This window comes from Miniopterus natalensis, chromosome 1 (assembly GCF_054644295.1).
Source record: "Miniopterus natalensis isolate mMinNat1 chromosome 1, mMinNat1.hap1, whole genome shotgun sequence".
NCBI lineage: Eukaryota > Metazoa > Chordata > Mammalia > Chiroptera > Miniopteridae > Miniopterus > Miniopterus natalensis.
Window position 1 is genome coordinate 32,078,957 of NC_142081.1, and position 20,733 is coordinate 32,099,689.

Sequence of the window (20,733 nt, forward strand, 5' to 3'; positions counted from 1 at the left end):
CATGGTTCCATTTTCTCTGCTTTAACACAAATGTTAAGACCATTAGCAGTAATCTCAAGGATGCTTTCTAAAGGCCACAGTGTGTCTAGGACAATTTATCTAAGGGTTTCCCAGAATTAATGTAATGTCAAGAAGTACGATGATTTCTAAAGGTTCTATTTCTTCTAACTCTAAAGCTTTTATGTATTCTGACTTCTAAATAGAAATCCTATTCTAAACAGAAATCCTAGTCTATTTAGATAGGAACTGATCTATTATGTTTAATTTGTTGAGATTAAGGATCAGGCTAGTTTATCTGCCACAAAGACAGCAATAGTTAATTAAAGGGTATGTAGATTAACATTATGACTGTTCACTTTCTGTTACTGAAATAATATTATAATATATTTTGGTTTTATAAGTCCTAAGGAGGCTAAATTTAATTATACCAAAACTGTTTTCCTATGTATTTCTACTCAAAATAGATGTAACACCTTGCTGACTGGTCACAAGATTAGCTCATGTCTACACTTACATTAATTTAAGTAATGTTAAACACCTTATTGACAAAAGTAGCTGGCTGCACAGGTTAATTCTGGCTCAAAATAGCCAGTCAGCAAGGTGTTTTAATAGTTGTTTTTATTCCAAGTACTTAATTATTGTCAGGTATAACTGATTCTTAAGTTTTACTTTAAATTCAAATCTATATACTCATGATTCTAAAAAAAATAATGTATGAACCTAGAATCTAAAACTGTAAAATAAATGAATACTTTTAATTAATGAGCATGAAAGTACCTCTGTCTTCCATAAACTTATAAAGCTGTTGGAGGAAGTTGTCCCTCTCTTCAGGATCAAGTTCTTCCTCAGGCTGTAAAGGTAAAATATACAAATATGTAAAACAATGAATAGGATGAGATACATTGTCTTTTTTGTTTTGTTTTGTGAACTCAATGTAAGGGGATACACTGTTAATGAAGCTGGAAAATATGAATTTCCTCAAAATCCTACACTGCCAGATTTTAAGTCATATTTTGATAGCGCTGATTTGACGCAACTGCCAAAATATACAAATCTCTACCCTTCACGCCACTTATCACTCTAACTCCACCCTTGAGTATCACCATAAGCACTAAGATTAACCATGAGAAGAAGGATCAGGAATGGGTGAGAGTGTTTTCACTTCACTTGTTGTTTTTTTAAATCCATTAAATTAACATGTGGCCTGTACACATATTTTGATAGATAAGCACAGTAATTACAAATGTATTTATTATCAAAATAATCCTCATACAAACATTAAAATGTTATTGTTGAATGACTATAAACCAAAGGTTGCAAGGTCACCCGGCAAAGACTTTTTGTTTAGATAGCATAATATTTTTAAAAAATTTAAATGCCTTGCCCCAGCTGGGTTGCTCAGTTGGTTGGAGCAGTGTTCTGCGCACCAAAAGGTCAAGGGCTTGATCCCCAGTCAGGGCGCATAGGGAAGGCAAACGATAGATGCTTTTCTCTCTCTCCCTCCTTTCCTCTCTCTCCAAAATCAATAAAAACATATCCTTGAAAGAGGATTTAAAAAAAAATTTAAATGCCTTTAAATGAGTGAAACAAATTCTGTTTTGTCCCAGACCCTATCATCCCCTTTTAACACATTAGCCTGCTTTTCTAATTTGCCTGGTGTCTGTAGTTGACTTTGCAATCCCTGAAAATAAGACAATTTAAATTTTCTTAGGAAAGAAAACTAGCTAATTAATTACTAATTTATTTGGGAGTGGGGGAACTAACAGAAACAGTCATGTAAAAGCAACTATTCCTACAAATACCTATTTAAGTGTTACTTTTTACCAATTATATAAACCTAATAATTTCTTCTTATACAGCTAAGGTTTTTGGCTCTAATCAAAGAAACTGGTTATAGGTTCGAATAAAATATTCCCTTTTCTGATAGGCTACTTATAAACTAGTATTTGGGAAAATTCTTATTTAAAATTTATTCAGAATGATTTATAAAACTGGAGTACTTTGTTTTATCAAATATAAAGAAACTTAAGCCAAAGTTCTACTAAGCCTCAAAAATTAGCAATTAACAAAGTTAACAGGGGTCATTACTAAATGCTCAAATCAACAGATGGTAGTTTTTAATATAATATTGTATGTCAACTATAATTGAAAAATAATTTTTTCTTTAAATATATCTTTATTGATTTCAGAGAAAGGCAAGGAGAGGGGGAGAGAGAGATAGAAACATCAATGATGAGAGAGTCATTGATCGGCTGCCTCCTGCACACCCCTAACTGGGGACCGAGCCTGCAACCCAGGCATGTGCCCTGACCGGGAATCAAACCGCAATAGCCTGGATCCTAGGTCGACACTCAATCGCTGAGCCACACCCAGCCGGGTGAAGAATAAATTTTAAAAAATAAACACTTATACCAAAAAAAGGAGAGAGAGAAATGACAGTCTTTTTCCCCACATGAGTTAAAACGCCTTGCTTTTGCAAGGTTATTAGAACAACTGCCTATTGCAGGGGAGGAGACGGGGGGCCACCACACCTTGTCTAACACTTTGCTGTACATCTGAAACTAATACACAATAATACTGAATGTTAACTGTAGCTGGAAAAAAACCCCCAAAAAATCTGCCAATGAGTTAATTCAAGAAGAAAAGTAATCTAGCAGCCCAGGAATCATTTCAGCTATTAATTTTCAGGACTTGCAGTACAGGGGAGAAAAACAAAAACACCCCATACCACGCTGGCTCTATGCTTTGCATGGCCCTCATAAGCACAATATTCTCCCCTCAGGATAACAACTCATTTCCAGTATTTATGATCAAACAAAATTCAAATAAGACCATCTTATCCAATATATGTAAAAGCACTTATTTTAAAAAGGCACTGATTTAAAAATCAAAGTTTCCTCCAAAACAAGCAAAATGAGGCCAAAAATTGTAGATTAGGTATTTATTAAGGTTGTATCAACCATTTGATAAATTCTTAGTGATTAAGAATATACTTTTACAGATAAAAATTGGTGATTTAAATACATATATATGACTTAAAAATCAGTGGATGTCGACGTCCAAGATTGTATTCCATAAGAAACCATGGCCATAAAATTTTAAGTTTAGGTGCAAATGCTGCTTGAGGTGAAATTTACTTTCCATACACAAAGACAAGGCCATAAACAAAGTTTTAAATTTACCTGATGGTCTTTGCAAAAATTAAAATTGCTTAATCTTACAATTAGCAATTCTTCACAATCCGTTTTTGAACAAGCTGTGTTGTTAGACACCTTGGAGTAGACAGTATATGGGAGGAAATGTCTTCAACTAGAAGAATTCGCCTTTGTACCTTTTGTTTGGGGGCTCGTATTTGCTATCACATGGCACTTTCTCTGTTCATGGTATCTTCACACCTATAGCATCTCCCTCCTCACTGACAGCTAGAAGATGTTGCATCCCTCAGGGGTTTTAGAGTGGGAGAGAGTTGTAATAATGGGAGGTAGAGTCCACTAGACTGCCGATGAGCCTTCCTCCCTTCATTTAGTCAAGCATGTGAAGAGTAATTATGCTCCCAGTAAAATGGCAGGGAAGGGGGTTAAGGAGATAGAAGAGGCACGGTCATAATCATCGCTCCAGGAAATGTACAATTTTAGTTGGCATCAGTATAATAGCTGTGTATCTATTTATCTACACTACAAGATTATGACATTTCTAACTTTGGAAACTATATCTTCAAATTCAGTTCAAACATCTATTGATGGTTACCATGAGTCAGGGACTAAGAAAAAGTACTGTGATTAAATGAGAAAACGTGTTACCTTCTACTTTTGCCCCTCTGAGTTTGGTAGGGGGTGTCAAAAGTCAATTCAACACAATGTGATAGGTGTTGTAAAATATGTAAAATAATACCAGAGGGGATGAATGGTTCTACTGGGGATGGACTGACAGTGGTAACATTAGGGAAAGCTCCAAATTCAAAGAACAGACAGCCCAGGAGCTAGAAGCAAACAGCATGAACACGAGGCTGGCAAAGGCAGACTGTGATCAGGAAAAGACTTTGTGTTGATATGCTAGAAAACCAGAACTGGATACTCCAGGTAGCTGTGGGTCTGAGAGAGCTAAAGAGGAATTAGGTCAGCTTTGTGTTTTCAAAAGTTCTCTGCCAGGAACCAGTTTGATGGACTAGAAGGGAAAGAAAAGCTATTACAGTAGTCCACAAGAAGGATCAATGCCTGAATTAGTCTTGCCAACTGATGACAGAAAGATGACCCTCCCCGGAAGAAAAAGAGAGAGAGGAGTTAATGCTGATATACATACATTTTTAGTTTAAGTCTAAGTTAATTAAATTGCTCATATTTGTAGTCCTCAAAGTTCCAACACATTGGAAATGCTTGGTAAGTTCTATGATGCTACAAACATGCCTGCTTTACTCACAATTTTATCACCGATGACTGGCATTTAGGTTAGACACTATTATTATGTGAAGGAATGTGACAGTGAAAATGAATTAGGAGATTTTCTTCAACTGTTCCACATTCATTGAGTTTCACAACTAACATTAATGATAATATAAATGCAACAGGAGTCAGAGAACAGAGAGAAAAAATAACAGCTGAGGATGCTCTTAAGTCGCAGGTGGTTGTGGCATAATCACTTGCTAGTATTTACCTCATTCTGTCCCCAACTATATTAATGACAAAAATGAATGATTCTTCACTCCGAAGGGGCACACATTCTAGTGAATGGGCTTTCCGTACTTCCTTGGGATGGAAGATGAATACATTTTGCTACTTTTTAATAAAAGAAGACCTTGTTTTTGCTGAGCTATTAACTTACTTACCCAGCAACTCTACTCTCCAGAACACAATTAGGAAGGTGAACAGAAAGTGTCCAAATTGTCAAAATATGCCAGTAAAAGATGATACACTTTACACAAAGCCCCTCGGACTGATATAACTTATACACAGTTTTAATGAGCAGGTCGGTAGTTTCTTTGCATATAACAGATTAAAACCACAAAGCCTGACATTTTGAAAGTGGGGAAGGGTGTAACTGAATTTGATCATTGTGGTTTCCCTGTGCTGCGTACTGTATGTGAAGTACATATCTTTTGTTGATGATACCGGTATCTCAGCTCTCACGAACCCCTACTGGTATCCTTAATAAGTTATCGATTATACAACACCCTCCTCCTTTTTTTGTTGTTGTTGTTGTGTGTTTTTTTGTGGGTTTTTTTTTTGTATTCCAGTACACCATGCTTATTTTTCAATACCAAAATTACTGTTTTTGTGAATTATGAATTAATGTTATTTTGGATAACAGCAGCTTTGTTTACCCTTCATGCTGGTGCTTACAGCACCTCATCTGGCCCTCTCTACTGGCTCCCCTTCTCACTCTACCCCTGGAACTCCGCCACACATTCTCTCAACTCCTCAGTTCTTATAATCCTTGATCTCTCATGCCCCACTACTTTAAAAAAAGAGGCTGAGCTTGGAGTCCTCTGAAGTGGGCAGATCCCTCTGGTGGGGAAGTGAGGGTATTAAGACAGCACCCTGAAAGCTCCACTGTGGGGAGCTAAACAAGGCAAAAAGTACAACAGCAGCTCTGAGGGCACCTATGGGCTGGAAGACTAAAGTAAAAGCAGCAGCAGTATCAGTAGCTGCTTATGCTTTTTTTGCATACAATTTTAAATTTGAAGCATATTAAGTAGCCTCACTGATTTTTTTAAAACTGTGAAATAAATAACAGAATTTACTAAGGTTAATGCATATAACATTTATAAGTCATACTCAATCACTGTAATTCAGGCAGATCGCTCTTTGTTCTGACATAGTCTGTTGGGTCCTTTCAGTCTTATCTATTGTGGGTTTTTTTCCTGAGTTTTTTAAACTTTCAATTTATTTTCCTATTATATTTAATATGAATAAAGAAAATGGGCAGCACAAAGGTGATACTCAATGTTATATACCTGACAACAAGCAACTTCTGAGCAACATCTAAGAGGCGGCGAGGGGAAGCTATAGGAAGCTCCACATTGCTGGAGAAGAGGGGAAGAGAGAATAAAAGGTGGGCGTGCATCACCTCATGAAGGGCCAGACTCACAAAGAGCTGAGATAAAAGACCTAAGCCTCATCCTGGCGACGTGCTGAAAGCCACTGAAGGGTTTACAGCACAAACCACTTATGTTTTAGGAAGATGTCTATGGACAATGGATTAAAGATGGAGAGAGTAGGAAGGGGAAAGGTTATTCAAAAGATGCCTGAAATAAGTGAGGGCAAGATATGAAGGAGTATTATTAGTCAAGAACTCTCACTACAAGTGACAGAAACCTACCCCAAACTAGCTTAAGCCAAAAAGAATTAATTTATAAACTTACAACATTAGATAAGGAAATAAGATTGCTTACAGGGTGTACTGCCTGATAAAAACTGATCATGGCCCTGGGCTGGGTAGCTCAGTTGGTTGGAGTGTCAACTCATACAACAAAAAGGTTGTGGGTTTCATTCCCGGTTGGGGCGCATACAGGAGGAAGCTGATTGATGCTTTTCTCTCACCTTCATGTGCACTCTCTCTCTCAAAATCAATAAACATATCCTTGGGTAAGGATTAAAAAAAAATCGATTATGAGATACCTATCTCATGTTTCCTTCCAAAGTGAACTTTCTGGAACCTTACAACAAATCTTCCATCACTGTTTCAAATAGAAATTTGCTAGAATAATTCTGTAGCCCACATTCATTCATTTATTCAGAAACTATTTAATGAAGGTTTACTCTGTGCCAAGCTCTGTGTTACTAGATGGTGTATATTTATACTGGTGGAAAAAGGAAAAACCAAAACTAACAACCACTGCTTTCATAGACCTTAAGTTTAAAGGAAGAGAGAAAATATTCTTAAAACTCTGTGAAAACTTCTGTCATCTTCCTAAGCCTCAGTTTTCTCAGTCATAAAAAATCCTGTTGTGAGGATTAAATAAACAATCTTACTTTAAAAATCATTTAGTGTCCAAGAATAAATTGAGAACACTGGAGTACTTTCAGGTTTCCATGAATAAAAAAATTCAAGCAATTATGATTTTATAATAGTGGAATGTAATTCTAGGCATTAAATGTATCAGTGAACTCTAGAAAATTCAAAGGTTGGAGAAATGGGTACTTCTAAACAAAAATGAACATTAGTTATAACAAGTCCCTAAATTCTAATTTTCATTACTAAATATGAAATCAGAAGAGATTTTTGAAAGGGCCCAACACATAAGCCTACCTAGCAAACCAAAAAGATAAAAAAGCTTAAAACTGGTCAAATTCCCCTCTGATATTTAGTCTTCTAAACAATCACCTATTTATTTTATCCTCAGAAAACTCTCCTGCATTCATCCAAAGTGAATGTGAGTCAGGAGAGTAAATGAATAATTGACATCACTACTTGTGTTTACATGGACTTTCAACCAATTTCAAAGCTCAAAAGGAAATTCAGTAATATCTTTTCTAATATAAAATTTTCTTAAGACATTTAAGTAATACCCACAAAAATATTCTCCATTTACCAGTGAGTTAAAATTTAAAGCTATCAAGAAAGATAGGATCTAATTCCTGTCAGACTCTCAAGTTTTTTCCCACCCAGTAATAGTACGAAATATATTTCTCATACTCGAATCCTAAACTACCAATGCTTAGGAATTCAAATAACTTTAAGTAAAAAGATGCATCTCCATGGTAAAGCCATGGAATCTCAAATCTCCTTATCAAGGCTATATTACAATACTCAAAGCATCAAATATAAAAACAATGCCCACTGCCCACTAACACTGCAGAAGTATCTAACACTTGTATGATTCTGCTGCATAAAATTTACAAACACCAAACGAGAGGCTGAAGTATTGTTATAGTGGTTTACAGAATGTCATAAAAGACCTTTTTGATCATTGTAAAGCAATATTAAATCTTCACGAAAAGCATGGCATAATTACATTTCAGGAAAAATATGATCTGTAATGTAATACAACAGCTTAACCTCACTTATGTAGTAAAGGCCTATGTAATGACTAAGCCAGGTAGGCCTTGGATTATCAGATTTTAATTCATTTTATACTATACCCATTTTTTTTTCCTTTGTTATATAAAGATTCACCTGCTTTTCAGTTTATCAATGTATTAATTGTTTTAAAATAACTGTTCAAGACCAGTTAGAATGATTCAGCAACTAAATCTTAAATTCAAGAGCAAAAACTGCAGCTGATATTTTTTTCTAAAGCAACCAAAATCTCACAACAAAATCTACCTGTATGGCTAGAGAAAAAGAGGAATTCGTTTCTATCAAGGAATTCAATCAAGTATGTTATGAAAATGACCATTTGAAAAATAATTTAAAATAATCATATAAATCAGTGCCTGCATTTTGTAATTTTGCTTTTATTTTTTAGTACACATAAAGCATCCTGGTTCACTTAATTTTAACAGGTTCATAATTTAAATAATACATTATAAGAAGATGCTAGCCTTACAAAAGTCCTTACCTTTTTAAATTTTACTTATTACCTGCAAACAATAGGTAACAGAGCTTGCCTCTGCTCTTCGTTCTTTTTTACTAATGTGTACTCATAACTTGAATAAAACATTATGATTTTTATGAAATTAATAGCTGTAATAAGAGCACTATTTACTATTTTATAGCCATCATCTCCAATCTTACTACACAGCTCTTTTTCCCCTCTTTGTTTAAAATTTCAGGGTTTTTTGGGGGGCTGGGGAGTAGAGAAAATGCATTCTGAAAGGGATACCAATTAAAAGTATTAGCAAAATACGCTAATCTTTTTTCAGTATTTGGCTATATAAGATCCTAAACTAATGTTAATTTAGAAAAAAAAATCAAAACCAGACTCCAACAGTTCACACCCTGAAAATGTGGCCTATTTATCCTGAAAACATATAATCTATAAATACAGATAAAATACAAAAATCACATTTGATATTTAGACTTTAAATCCTGAATTCTGCCAAGCTGTCTCATCATTTTCATTTCAAAATCTATTTTGTTTCAGAAAAATAGCCTTCATCCTGATATTCTAAAAATAGATTCCTACTGTCTCTTTTACAAAAAACAATTACTCTTGGTTACGAGCTCTATCATATCAGCCACATCACCAATACCTAAAATTCCTATTTAACCTCATTTTTGGCAATCAAAATGGTAACTAAGTATAAAAAAAATCTTACCTATATGCTGCATTTTCTTTCAAATGCAATATGGTTAGATTCCCCTTCTACTTAATCAGTACAGTGCCTGAACATTTTTCAGTCTGACTTGCAAATATTTGCTTTCCCTCTTAGGGCATAGCATCCGCAGGGTTATACAGCACTACTTACATTCTCTTCCACATAAAAATCAGACATTACATGAAAGGAAAAGAAAGACAGCCCATTTCAAAGCATCTGGCAAACCTCCATTGGCAACCTGCCAAGCCTCTGCTAAACCTTCCTGTCTTTCCGAGCATGCTCACTTAAAACCAACAGCACGTTACTATGGCAACTCTGTAGGCAGCCTCTAAGTATGAACCGCCATTCTGATTTCAGAGTGCAAAAAACCAAATACTGCAGGGGAAGTAAAAGGACAGAAATGCTGTATGCCCTTCATCACATACAAGTATACTCACTTTATTTTATAAATTCATATTTGTATACGTAAAAGAGGAACAAGTATTCCACATTTTTCAAGCAAATATTTTTCATGCTCAAATAGGTCTTCTTTTTCAGTAAACTCATTCTCTTTGTCTGCCCCCAAATCCCTTTACCTCATAATAACCAAAAATATACTGGACAATTTATCTCATTTGACAAAACACTGCTGAATAAATAGACAACAATATTCATGCACGTAATTATGTGGAATTCCATGAATGACTTCCTACAATTATAAATATATCTAAATGACATAGTAATATCACAAAGAAAACCATCAGCACTTAAAAAATACAACCTAAATCTTTGCTATGATTTATCAAACTGCCAAAAGAAATATTCTCTTAATTTGTATATAATTTTTTAAATCCCCATTATCCTTGAGATACTGTGCAATGTCTGAAAGAGGTCATGTTTTCGAACTTCAGACAGACCAGAGCTAGATTCAAATCCTTGTTCTCCAGGTTTAAGCTGTGCCACCCTGGGAAAGTTACTTAACTTTATGACCCTCATTTTCCTCACTCAGTTACTCCACATGGTAAAAATTCAAATGAGTTAACACATATAATATACCTAGAAGTTACATTTCTTTCCTCCTTGGTTGTTTGGGAAAGATACTAAAAAAAAAAAAAAAAAAAAAGTTTGCACTTCATTACCCTGGAAACTTCTTTGTAACCTCTTATCAGCTAAAAATTAGCTCCGATTTACACACTAAGCTAGAAGCCAAACACACACACACCCTCTTCCCCAAATCAAGGTGAAGTAGAGAAAGACAGAAGCAAATAACACAGAGCCTTCAAACAGCGGAAAAATATACAAAGGTACAATTTTTGCTTTGGAGTATTACAATGTTTTTCATACGTTACAAACAGAATTTCACCTACCACCTCTTCTTCTTCCTTGCTAGCCTCCTTTTCCTTCTCTTCCTCATTTTCTTCCGCTGGGCCATCTTCATCATCACTGCTGGATGACTCAAGGATTTCACTTATATCCATTTTCCAATTATCAGGAACAACTCTAGTTTTTAAGAAGATGCTTGCTTTCTGCAGCCCTAAGATTAAAAACGTACTTCAGCAGTTGTTATGGAATCAGCAGCATAATAATAGAAAGGCATAAAACCTTCAATCAGAAGATCTGGCTTCAAATTGAACTGTCACTTATAAAACAATACAGTAAACCTGAACATATTTCAAAAGTTACAATGTCATATGAATGTTTCTTATTACTCTAGAAAATACTGTTAGAAATCTTAATGGTAAAACATGTAATGTTATACTTAAAAATTGTAAATCAAATGTTCTTTCTAGCCATTAAAAAAAAATAGCCATCATATAAGAGGCGTATCAATGCTAAATAGTTAAATGGCACCAGAGAATCATCAGCCTTGCTTTAGTCACTATTTCCCATTAGAGCCACATCGTGACATAATGCACTGATTCATCCTTATCTTACCTGGTTTAGCAGAGAGCTCAGATTCAGGTAGATTGAGTATGTCTACTTCCTTGATATCCTTTCTTGCTATAGAATAACTAATTACAGAGAATAAAAGGGAGGGAACCATTATTAAACAAAAATTATCACTTAAATAGTCCATGTTAACACACAGAAAAATATAAACCTCAAAATCACAATTATTTTGCACATTTTAAAAAGATCCTTAATAAAGAATAAGAGATAATACAGGCAAAGCTGGTATCTTAATTCTGATGGTTCACATACTCACAGTATATTAATGAGAGCCTCACATCTGTAATATTTCAATGTATGCAACTCTCCTATATACAGTATGAGGTAGTTTATATCAGCATGATGTTTTCCTTATAGAAAACGTCTATTTTGATTTTTAATATTTCTTACATTTACTGCTCGGTTCAGTAAAAAAAAAAATGTAATCGAAGGTAGTATTAGAATATGTTTACCATTGTAAGATATATTATGGCACTAGATTTTTCAGAGCATTTATAACTCAAATGTATATTTTTAAATTTTACATCTTTTTTTTTTTCATCCTTTTATGGAAACAAAGCAAAGTTAAAAATTAAGAAGAGTTTCTAAAAATCTGACTTTTAATCAGAAAAAAGTCAAAATAATTACTCTCGTAATATAAATTTTATTCAAAGAAAATTTCATAGTTCATAATATATAATAGTACATATGATAAATGTAATTTTTACAATTAATAAAATCAATACCATGCTTTATTTAAAAAGCTGTTTACTATTATTCTCACATACTGTTGTTCAGTTTTCATAGTTTTTAAATATAAAATAACATACATTACGAAAAGTCAAAACGTACTAAGTAAAAACTCAGTTCACAAAGTGACTAAACTTTAAAAATAAAGTCTTGGAGCTGGGAAGATTCTATCACTGTGATTCTATTTTTTCCTCCCAGGGTAACACTATGAAGTGATTCATTACTCACAATTTAGAATCAATAAATGATCGAACTAAACACTGGTCTTTTTTCACTGTGATGTCATCATTACAACTGGGAGATATTACCTAAAATAAAAAATAAGAACACATTAATTCCTATTTATCCTTGCTCAAATAAAGAATATATTCTCAAATGGATTATATTTTATAAAAAATAGCCTCATTATCAATACCTTCTATTATTAATGAATTATTTACCAAAGATAGCCTTATAATTTTTCTTAAGCATAATAGTTTTCTAGGTATTTTATTTATCCAGTCATTAGATTATAAAATAAATAATTAAAGACATATAAATTATAATGTGACCACCACTTTAAAATATTAGGACTTACTCAGTTATTGTACAAAAATAAAATGTACGATCTGGTATATTATAATTTTTTTAAAAAATATATATCTTTATTGATTTCAGAGGGAGGAAATGAGAGGGAGGGAGAGAGACAGAAACATCAATGATGAGAGAGTCATTGATCGGCTGCCTCCTGCACGCCCCCGACCGGGGACCGAGCCCACAACCCGGGCATGTGCCCTGACCAGGAATCGAATCCCGATCGCCTGCATCCTAGGTCGATGCTCAGCCGCTGAGCCATGCCCAGCCAGGCAGGCATATTATAATTTTTAAAAATTACTTGAATCAGGATCTATTTTGAAATAACCACCTAAGTTCTCTTTCTTACCAGGAAATGTACAATTTTTAGTAATTAATTCAAATCTGAGGAAATCTGAGTAAAGAGCTTTTTAACTTCTTAATTTTAAAAATAATGTCTTAACATTAGTAAATAGTCTCTGTATATTTTTTATAGAATTTAATATTTTTAAAAATATTAGTACCTGCTCATTATTACCCCTAATACTAGCTTCTCTGCTACAATCTAGCACCATCCACAAAACTTTGTTCAATGATGAAAATCTTCTATATCTGCACTGATCAATACAGTAGCAATGAACTACATGGGGCTGAGCACTTGAAATGTGGCTAGCGCAATTTAGAGATTGAATTTTTAATTCTATTTAATTTTAACTGTTACATTTAAACTTCAATAGCCACACAGGGGTCATGGCTATCATATTAAACAGCATATATCCAGATAATTAAAAATTCTTGGCAATCATAGCAGCTATTTTAACATCAGATGAAAGTAAATGTTTGTTAGGTGCTTGTAACTGTTAAATTGATAATATACTTGTGCCCTGGACAGTGTGCCTCAGTTCAGTGAGTGGTGTCCCATGCACCAAAAGGTCACCGGTTAAATCCCCGGTGAGGGCACATAAGGGAGGCAAATGATTGATGTTTCTCGCACATCGATGCTTCTTTCTCTCTCTTCCTTTCTCTCTAAAAAGGAAAAGTAAATAAGTGAAAACATATTTTAGAAAAAGATAAACGAGAGGTGAATATTAAAAAAAACAGTATGTTTATGTCTGCCCTCAAGGAGCTAACAGTATAATGAAAGGGTAAACACAAAAAGGAACACAAAAAGAGCACAATGGAAGGTAAGTAGTGATCCCACTAGGCTCAGGATAATATGAAAACACAAAGGAGGAAGATTCAACCCAACCTGGGGAAGGAAAAAGTGTGGCAGCAAAGGCTTAAAGTAAGTCTTAAAGAATGAGTAGGTAGAGCCAAAGCTTAATTACCTCACCTATGAACCACTCTAATGGCCTTCAAATTGATTCCTGCCACCTTCAGTCTTTCCAACAACAATCCATCCAACGTACCACTGCCGCATTAACATTCCTACATGCAGCTCAAATAACATCACTCTTTTGCAAAATTCTATGCAGTTATGCGCAAATTCCCTAGAGGAACTCTTAAAGACTCTTCTGCCTTATATCCAAGTTATCTTCCCAATCTTTTTTTTTTTTTTAATTTAATCCTCACTCGAGGATGTTTTTATTGATTTTTAGAGAGAGAGGAAGGGAAGGAAGGAAACAGGGAGGAGGGAGAGGGGGGAGAGGGAGAAAGAAACATCGATTGGTTGTCTCCCACACATGCCCCAACTGGGGATCAAACCCGCCACCTTTTGGTGTATGGGAGGTGCACCAAGCAACTGAACCAGCCGGCCAGGGCTACCTCCCCAATCTTATTTCCTATTATTCCCCTACTCACGTCTAATATTTAGCCAAAATGGATTCCCAGATCAAACAGTTCCATGAATAAACCTCTTGCTTTTCTGCTTTTTACTTATCTTTGTAACCTCTAAGTAAGTCCTCTAGCAAAGCTCTGCTTACTAACTTTAAATCGTTCAAGGTGCATTTCAAAAGTACCTGCTTCATGAAGGTTTTCTGGATTTCCTTTAAATAAATGTCACCTCTCCAGACAAGAAGTCATAATATTTAACATATACTATTTTATATTATAGTCACTTAGATTATTTTCTGCATTAGACTACAAAATCATCAAATGTAGACTGGTGTTTAACTCATCTTTTATTTTGTACATCGCCTGACAAATGATAAATCTGTTGAATAAATAATTTTTTAAAAATCTCTTAGCAAATTATGACTTGAATTTTCTGAACCCAAATGCATTTACTTATCTGCGTACAGGGAGTGATTCAAAGGCTTCGCAGGTGTTTCCCATGCACAGCAAATCTGTTAAACAGGAACTGAGTAATGTACTTACACGCACAAAGAACCCTAAAAAAATGGCCTCAGTTCTGCAAAGGATTCTAATGTAATTTGGGACACATTTTTGTGCCAAAACTACTATTAGAGACATAAGTGCTATCAAAACTCAGAGAAGAAGGGCAATTTATGTTAGTGCGTAGGGGAGATTGCAGAAAAGGTAGGCCCTAAGCTGGACCTTAAGAGATACTATAAAGAGAGAAGCAGGAAGAGGGGAAAGTGGAGACGGGCATTACCCAGCCTTATTGATTCCTTGTGAAATAAATCTCTTGCCCATCCGTTCTTCTCATTCCTTTCCTGAATAAGCAAAGATCAGTTTTCTCTACCAACATATCTTCTGACTCGCATTTCCAAAACCCAAGTATACCTTTCCTTTCCCCAGTACTCCATCCTGCTCCGGTGTCTGCACCAAAAGATTTTTAAATTACTATACAACTTTTAATTACTATATAACCTCTTTTAGATGTGTATAGTAAGCGTCTTGAGGGCAATGTATTACAAGTCTCATACTTCTCTTTCTTCTAAGGAACTTAGAACAAACCTGAGCTCACTGCAGATCCTTAGCAAATACTAATGATTTAAGGCAGGGTAAATGCCTAGAGGAGTGAAGTGTCTTATGGAGGGAGCAATTAAGAAAGAACCTGAGTAGAGAGCTTACACTAAGAATGGGAACAAATCAACAGCTAGGGATGGCCTCAAATACTTCTTTCAGAAAGCAGAACTGATTCATTAGGCAGTCAATCAAGTTTTTTGTTTTTTTTTATGAATGGGACTATTATTATGATTAAATCTCTAAAAAAGTTACTTCTAGAAAAAATTAGTCTAAATTTAGCAAAAAAATAAGAATGCAATAATCAAGGGAACTTAGAGGAAGTTACTGTAGAGATCAGGTTTAAAGTGGTAATTAGAACAGACTAAAAAAAAACCATTAACATGTTTTAAAGGAAAAATTGAAAAATCTCAATAAGTGATCAGTTACAGAGAATTAAAGAAAAGAAATAACAAGAAGACAGTGAAGTACAGAGAACCTGAGCATGACTGCTCAATTTTGCAATAAAGTCCAAATTAAATTTATGTAATACTTTCAAAATATTTTAAATATTTTTTAGAAATCCATGTGAAACAAATATGTTAAATGGTGATTAACTCTGGAAAGAAACCTTACTTACCAAAGCAGGATACCATTCAGTCTTCTCAGAAGTAGATACCACACCTACAACTTTTCCTAATAATTCATCATTGAGACGACGTTTATCTTCATCTTCCTCTTCACTAGTTTCTTCTTCCTTTTCATCTTCATTCCTAAAAGTCAGAATAACTTTATCATGATCTTAAGATAAACCATTTTGAATAGTCCGAGTGGTGTGAATGTAACACATACAATTCAATTTCTAATCAGGATTATCCCAGAATAGTAGCCTTTTCACTCTCATTGGAACTGAAGAGCTGGACACTTCCCAGCCCCATAGAAGATGTCCTGAGCTGTCCATGGTAACTCTGAGCACACTTTGAGGATGTGGACTTAGGCTCTCCTGCCAAACCACTGGGACAGGAAAGACTATGTCACTGTAAAGTACTTACTGTATGCCAAATACACTTTTTAAAGACTCCCATTCTACTTTTTATGTATGCCAGATGCCAGATAATATAATTTTCTAACAAGTTATGAAAAGATCTCATTAAAACACATCTGAGGGTTTACGTAGATAACCTAGCTGGATAACCAAACAATCAGAAAAACCCTGCCTGGCCAGGTGTGGCTCAGCTGTTGAGCATCGACCTAGGATCCAGGTGATTGGGGTTCGATTCCCGGTCAGGGCACATGCCTGGGTTGCGGGTTCGATCCCCAGTCGGGGGCATGCAGGAGGCAGCCGATCAATGACTCTCTCATCATTGATGTTTCTATCTCTCTCTCTTCCTCTCTCTGAAATCAATAAAGATATATTAAAAAAAAAAAAAAAAGAAAAACCCATAGTAAGGACTTTTCAATAATGTCAATGTCATGAAAAGACAAAGTCTGAGGAACTTTTCCAGGTTAAAGGAGACTTAAGAACCAGATAAAATAAATGCAATGCATGATCTTGGATTGCATCCTGGAATCAGGGGATGCTGTAAAGGCTATTTTGGAGCAACTGGCAGAATCTGAAATATGGAGTACATATTAGCAGATAGAATTCTATTACGGTTAAATTTTCTGAATTGATCATCATACTTTGGTTCTACAGGAAAATGTCCTTGTTCTGTCCCAAGTAAAGTATTTAGGGGTAAAAGGTCATGATGCCTGCAACTTCCTCTTAAAGAGTTCAGCCAATTAAAGTTATTATTAAATTAAAAAACTCTAAAATGATGTGCCAAAAGTGTTAACAATCAGTGAATCTAGATGATGAGTATATGAAAGTTTATTGTAATATTTTTAAAATTTTAAGTTTGAGGGGGGGGAAGAGTACCCAAAGGACTTATATGCATGTATGCATGACCTATGGACACAGGCAACAATGCAGTGTGCCTGGGGTGGGGGGCAGGTGCAGGGTAGAGGGAGGTCAATGGGGGAATAAAAGATAGCTATAATACTTTCAACAATAAAGATATATTAAAAATTTTAAGTTTGAAATGTTTTTGAAATAAAAAGGTTAAAAAATATACTCACTCAAAATAGGAAAACCATTGTATTAATTATGGAATTTGGCAAAGAACTCAAAACAAAAGTAACCTCTTTGAAAGTTATGATAATTATTGGACAAAGTAATGGGAAAAAATAAAAACAAGGCTGGCTCATGGCAAATGTAAGAATACAAGATGCTATAGAAAAATTACCCAAACAAATTTAGCCATTCTAGAAAAGTCATTTGTTTAACATTACCATAATTACTGTAATGTTACGATATATGATAACACTCACATAGGAAGAGAAGACCTCCTTCCTCTGTTTGTCTTCTTTGCAATTACTGGAGTTCCAAAATGCTCTGGATTTGTTAATGGAAGCTGGTCAAGTGTCTAGATAAGAAACAAACAAATGGAGTCATATTTTGCTCTACATGAGTAGCCTTTGTTCAACCCAAAAAGTCTGTGTCACCTTACCTCACTCTCAGCAAAATGTCTCTCTCCTTTTAGGCAAAGTGAGGTGCGTCTCAATGTCCTCTCATCACCATCATCAAACACTACAATAAACAAAAGAGAGAAAATTTATGCCCACAAATATAAATGCAACTGTACAGAATGCTGTTATTGCTATTTATTTAGGGCTTAATATTTGCAAGCAACATAATTTGTTAGTTCTTTTTCAAAACCTTTTAAAATGTACATAGCACATTTTTCATTCTATAGATACCAAACAAATAGGTTAGGGAACTGTCCCCAACTGCAGCATAGTCAAAAGAGAGATATTAAATACCTTTCCTCCTAAGAGAATGAGCAAAAATTTGGTTTACAAAAAAAGTGTTATGGGGGTTTTTTCAAGTTACAATGGAGTATGTCTAACCTCAAGAAACTGACTTCTGATAACGGTGCTGGATTATCCTACTGCTTCTAGTTATTTGTATGATAACTTACCATAGCAAATTCTAAAGTCGTAAGACTCAAGTTTTTTCTTTTGGTAGTAGGGACTGTAAGAAGTTTAGACATAAAGGTTGAAATGGGGAAAACATCAGAAAGGTGAAATTTTTTAAAAATTCTGAAAAATAAGTCAAAATTACATGGAAGTTTTCTTAAAAGTTTTTACTTGAACCGTAATTTTTAAAAATCATACTACTTGAAAACTACTTGAAAATATTACAAGGAAATGGGGGTAAGAAATTTAACAATTAACAACTAATCTTTACCATATAACTAGCTATATTACTTTGATAATTTTATAGGTTTAATTTTGCAGAAATGTACTCTGATTTTAACATCTAAAATTTACAGAGCTTATTAAAAATAAAATGTTCTCAGAAGACACCTGACTGTCCAGCATTATGAAGAAATAAAATATAAGATGGAATCCTTACCTCAGATACTTAAAATGTATAGACATATCAACAAATGTCTGTGCATCTTATGAAAATAACATATACACAGGAAAACATATATATACAAAAATAATTATTTTAAGATTTAATCCTGCTTTTCATAATTCTACGTTTTCCATTCTAACACAATAGGTTAGTGTTAATAAAAGAAAGTTTTGCATTACCTTGATTTAATAATATCTTAGATATTTTACTGTTATCTATATAATCACAATCTTGCATAAAAAAAATTTTTTTATTGATTTTAGAGAGAGGGGAAGGAGGAGAGAGGGAGAGAGAGAAACACTGATGTTCTACTTATTTATGAGTTCATTTGTTGTTGTTTTTAAGTTCCCTGACCTTAGATGGAAACCGCAACCTTGGTGTATCAGGATGACTCTCTAACCAACTTAGCTACACGGCCAGGGTCAGCCCTGCATTTTTTAAAAAGGGTTGTTTTATTAGTACTTTGCCTTCAAATCACAAACTTAATTTTTTACACTAGAAACTTAATTACATAAGAGCACTCTACTCTTCAATATTTATCTATAACCTCAGTCAGTTCTTTTTGTTAGACAAAAGACATCTAGCTTAGACTCTCTTACATGCAGGAGACAATGCAGAGACAATTAACAGCTCCTGGAGCACTTATTCAAAGAACCATAATGATCCCACAAACGCAGCTGTTTTATACACTGTCAATGATGCAGAAATTAATGACCATCTCAGACAGATACAATGACAGGATAAAACAACACCTTTCAACAATTACATCACTAACCTATACTTGATTAACAGTGCCCTAAACATTTGTATCAAAATTCTGATTAATGTGGTGTCAAGTCTAATAAATAAACCACTGTTCTTTGTAAAATTCAAAATCATAAAATTATCCTACCAAATTTAAAATAATGCTTCACATTAGTTGTTAAAGTCCATAAGTGTACTAAAGAATAAAATCTTAAAAGTTCCAATTTTCCTTAATGCCTACAATACAAAGATGGTGACACTGGGGACACACAAAAATACTCATATGCACACACATTTAAGTGGAGGTGTGAGGAAGGAAAATGAGACAGTAAGATCAATTAATAAGATGAAATTTAGGCAACAAAACCTTTCCCCCAGTTTTTTATCAATAATAAATGGCAGCCCAAGTCAAAATGGTTTTATGAGAAATTTCAACAATTTAATATAATTAATTCTTGGTTTTTAAAATAATCACACTTTGAAGTTCTATCTATAAGAAGTTTTCTCTATAACTTTAATATATCACTTAAAAGAACACAAAATTTATAAGAATTGAAGAGTGACTTTGGCATTTTGATAAAAGTGGATTAACTGGTGTATTTAGTAAACTCAGCTTCTTTTAATTGAAGATGAATACTACAGCATGCCAAGAGAAAAAATGTAAGACTATTAAGATTTAGTAATTCTATGAAATTTCTTACATTTGTGAAAAACAGCATTTAAATAGACTATTCGCTGAGTGAAATAGAATAGATATAACAAAAGTAGTATCTGTTATTATTTACATATAAATATTAAAACCTAATTTGAGAAAAATGATAAAGCTGAGATTCTCTCGATTAACTTTAATCATACTAGGCAAAATAATGCCAATGCAAACAAATATACAAAGCCTAACCCTAAACTGTTAGAATTCAAAGAAACAAAAGCAACAGGATCTAATCTAACTATTAAATACAAAAGATCTACCTGTTATCATAACACTGTTAGATGCTGGAGGATAGCAAGATAGTAACAGTAAATAACTTTACCCACTATATAATTGGCTATCACTTATTAAATTTCTACCATGTTCTGATAGTCACAGCAGCCTCTGCAAGATAGGAATCACTATCTTCCTTTTATAGATAAAGGAATTGAGAATCAGAAAGTTAATCAGTGAGCTACAATTTAGTTAAGGGGGATCAAAACACGTAATACATAAGCATGAAGCAGAGGTATAAAATGAACATGGAACAAAGTCAAGAATTCTGACTTTGGAAAAATAAGTAG

The 20,733-nt window shown here is 34.2% G+C and overlaps 1 protein-coding gene across 3 annotated transcripts in view; it reads right to left on the reverse strand.

Annotated features, from left to right (window-relative positions):
* The window catches only part of ARID4A (AT-rich interaction domain 4A), a 54,837-nt gene that overhangs the window by 25,189 nt on the left and 8,915 nt on the right, over positions 1-20,733 (reverse strand). For all 3 annotated transcript variants that reach the window (XM_016198191.2, XM_087820199.1, XM_016198193.2), the window contains 7 exons: positions 17,804-17,883; positions 17,625-17,719; positions 15,895-16,027; positions 12,084-12,163; positions 11,112-11,188; positions 10,544-10,710; positions 778-850 (listed from right to left, as the gene is read on the reverse strand). In XM_016198191.2, coding sequence (XP_016053677.2) covers positions 778-850; positions 10,544-10,710; positions 11,112-11,188; positions 12,084-12,163; positions 15,895-16,027; positions 17,625-17,719; positions 17,804-17,883 — 705 coding nt within the window. The remainder of the gene's footprint in view (positions 1-777; positions 851-10,543; positions 10,711-11,111; positions 11,189-12,083; positions 12,164-15,894; positions 16,028-17,624; positions 17,720-17,803; positions 17,884-20,733) is intronic.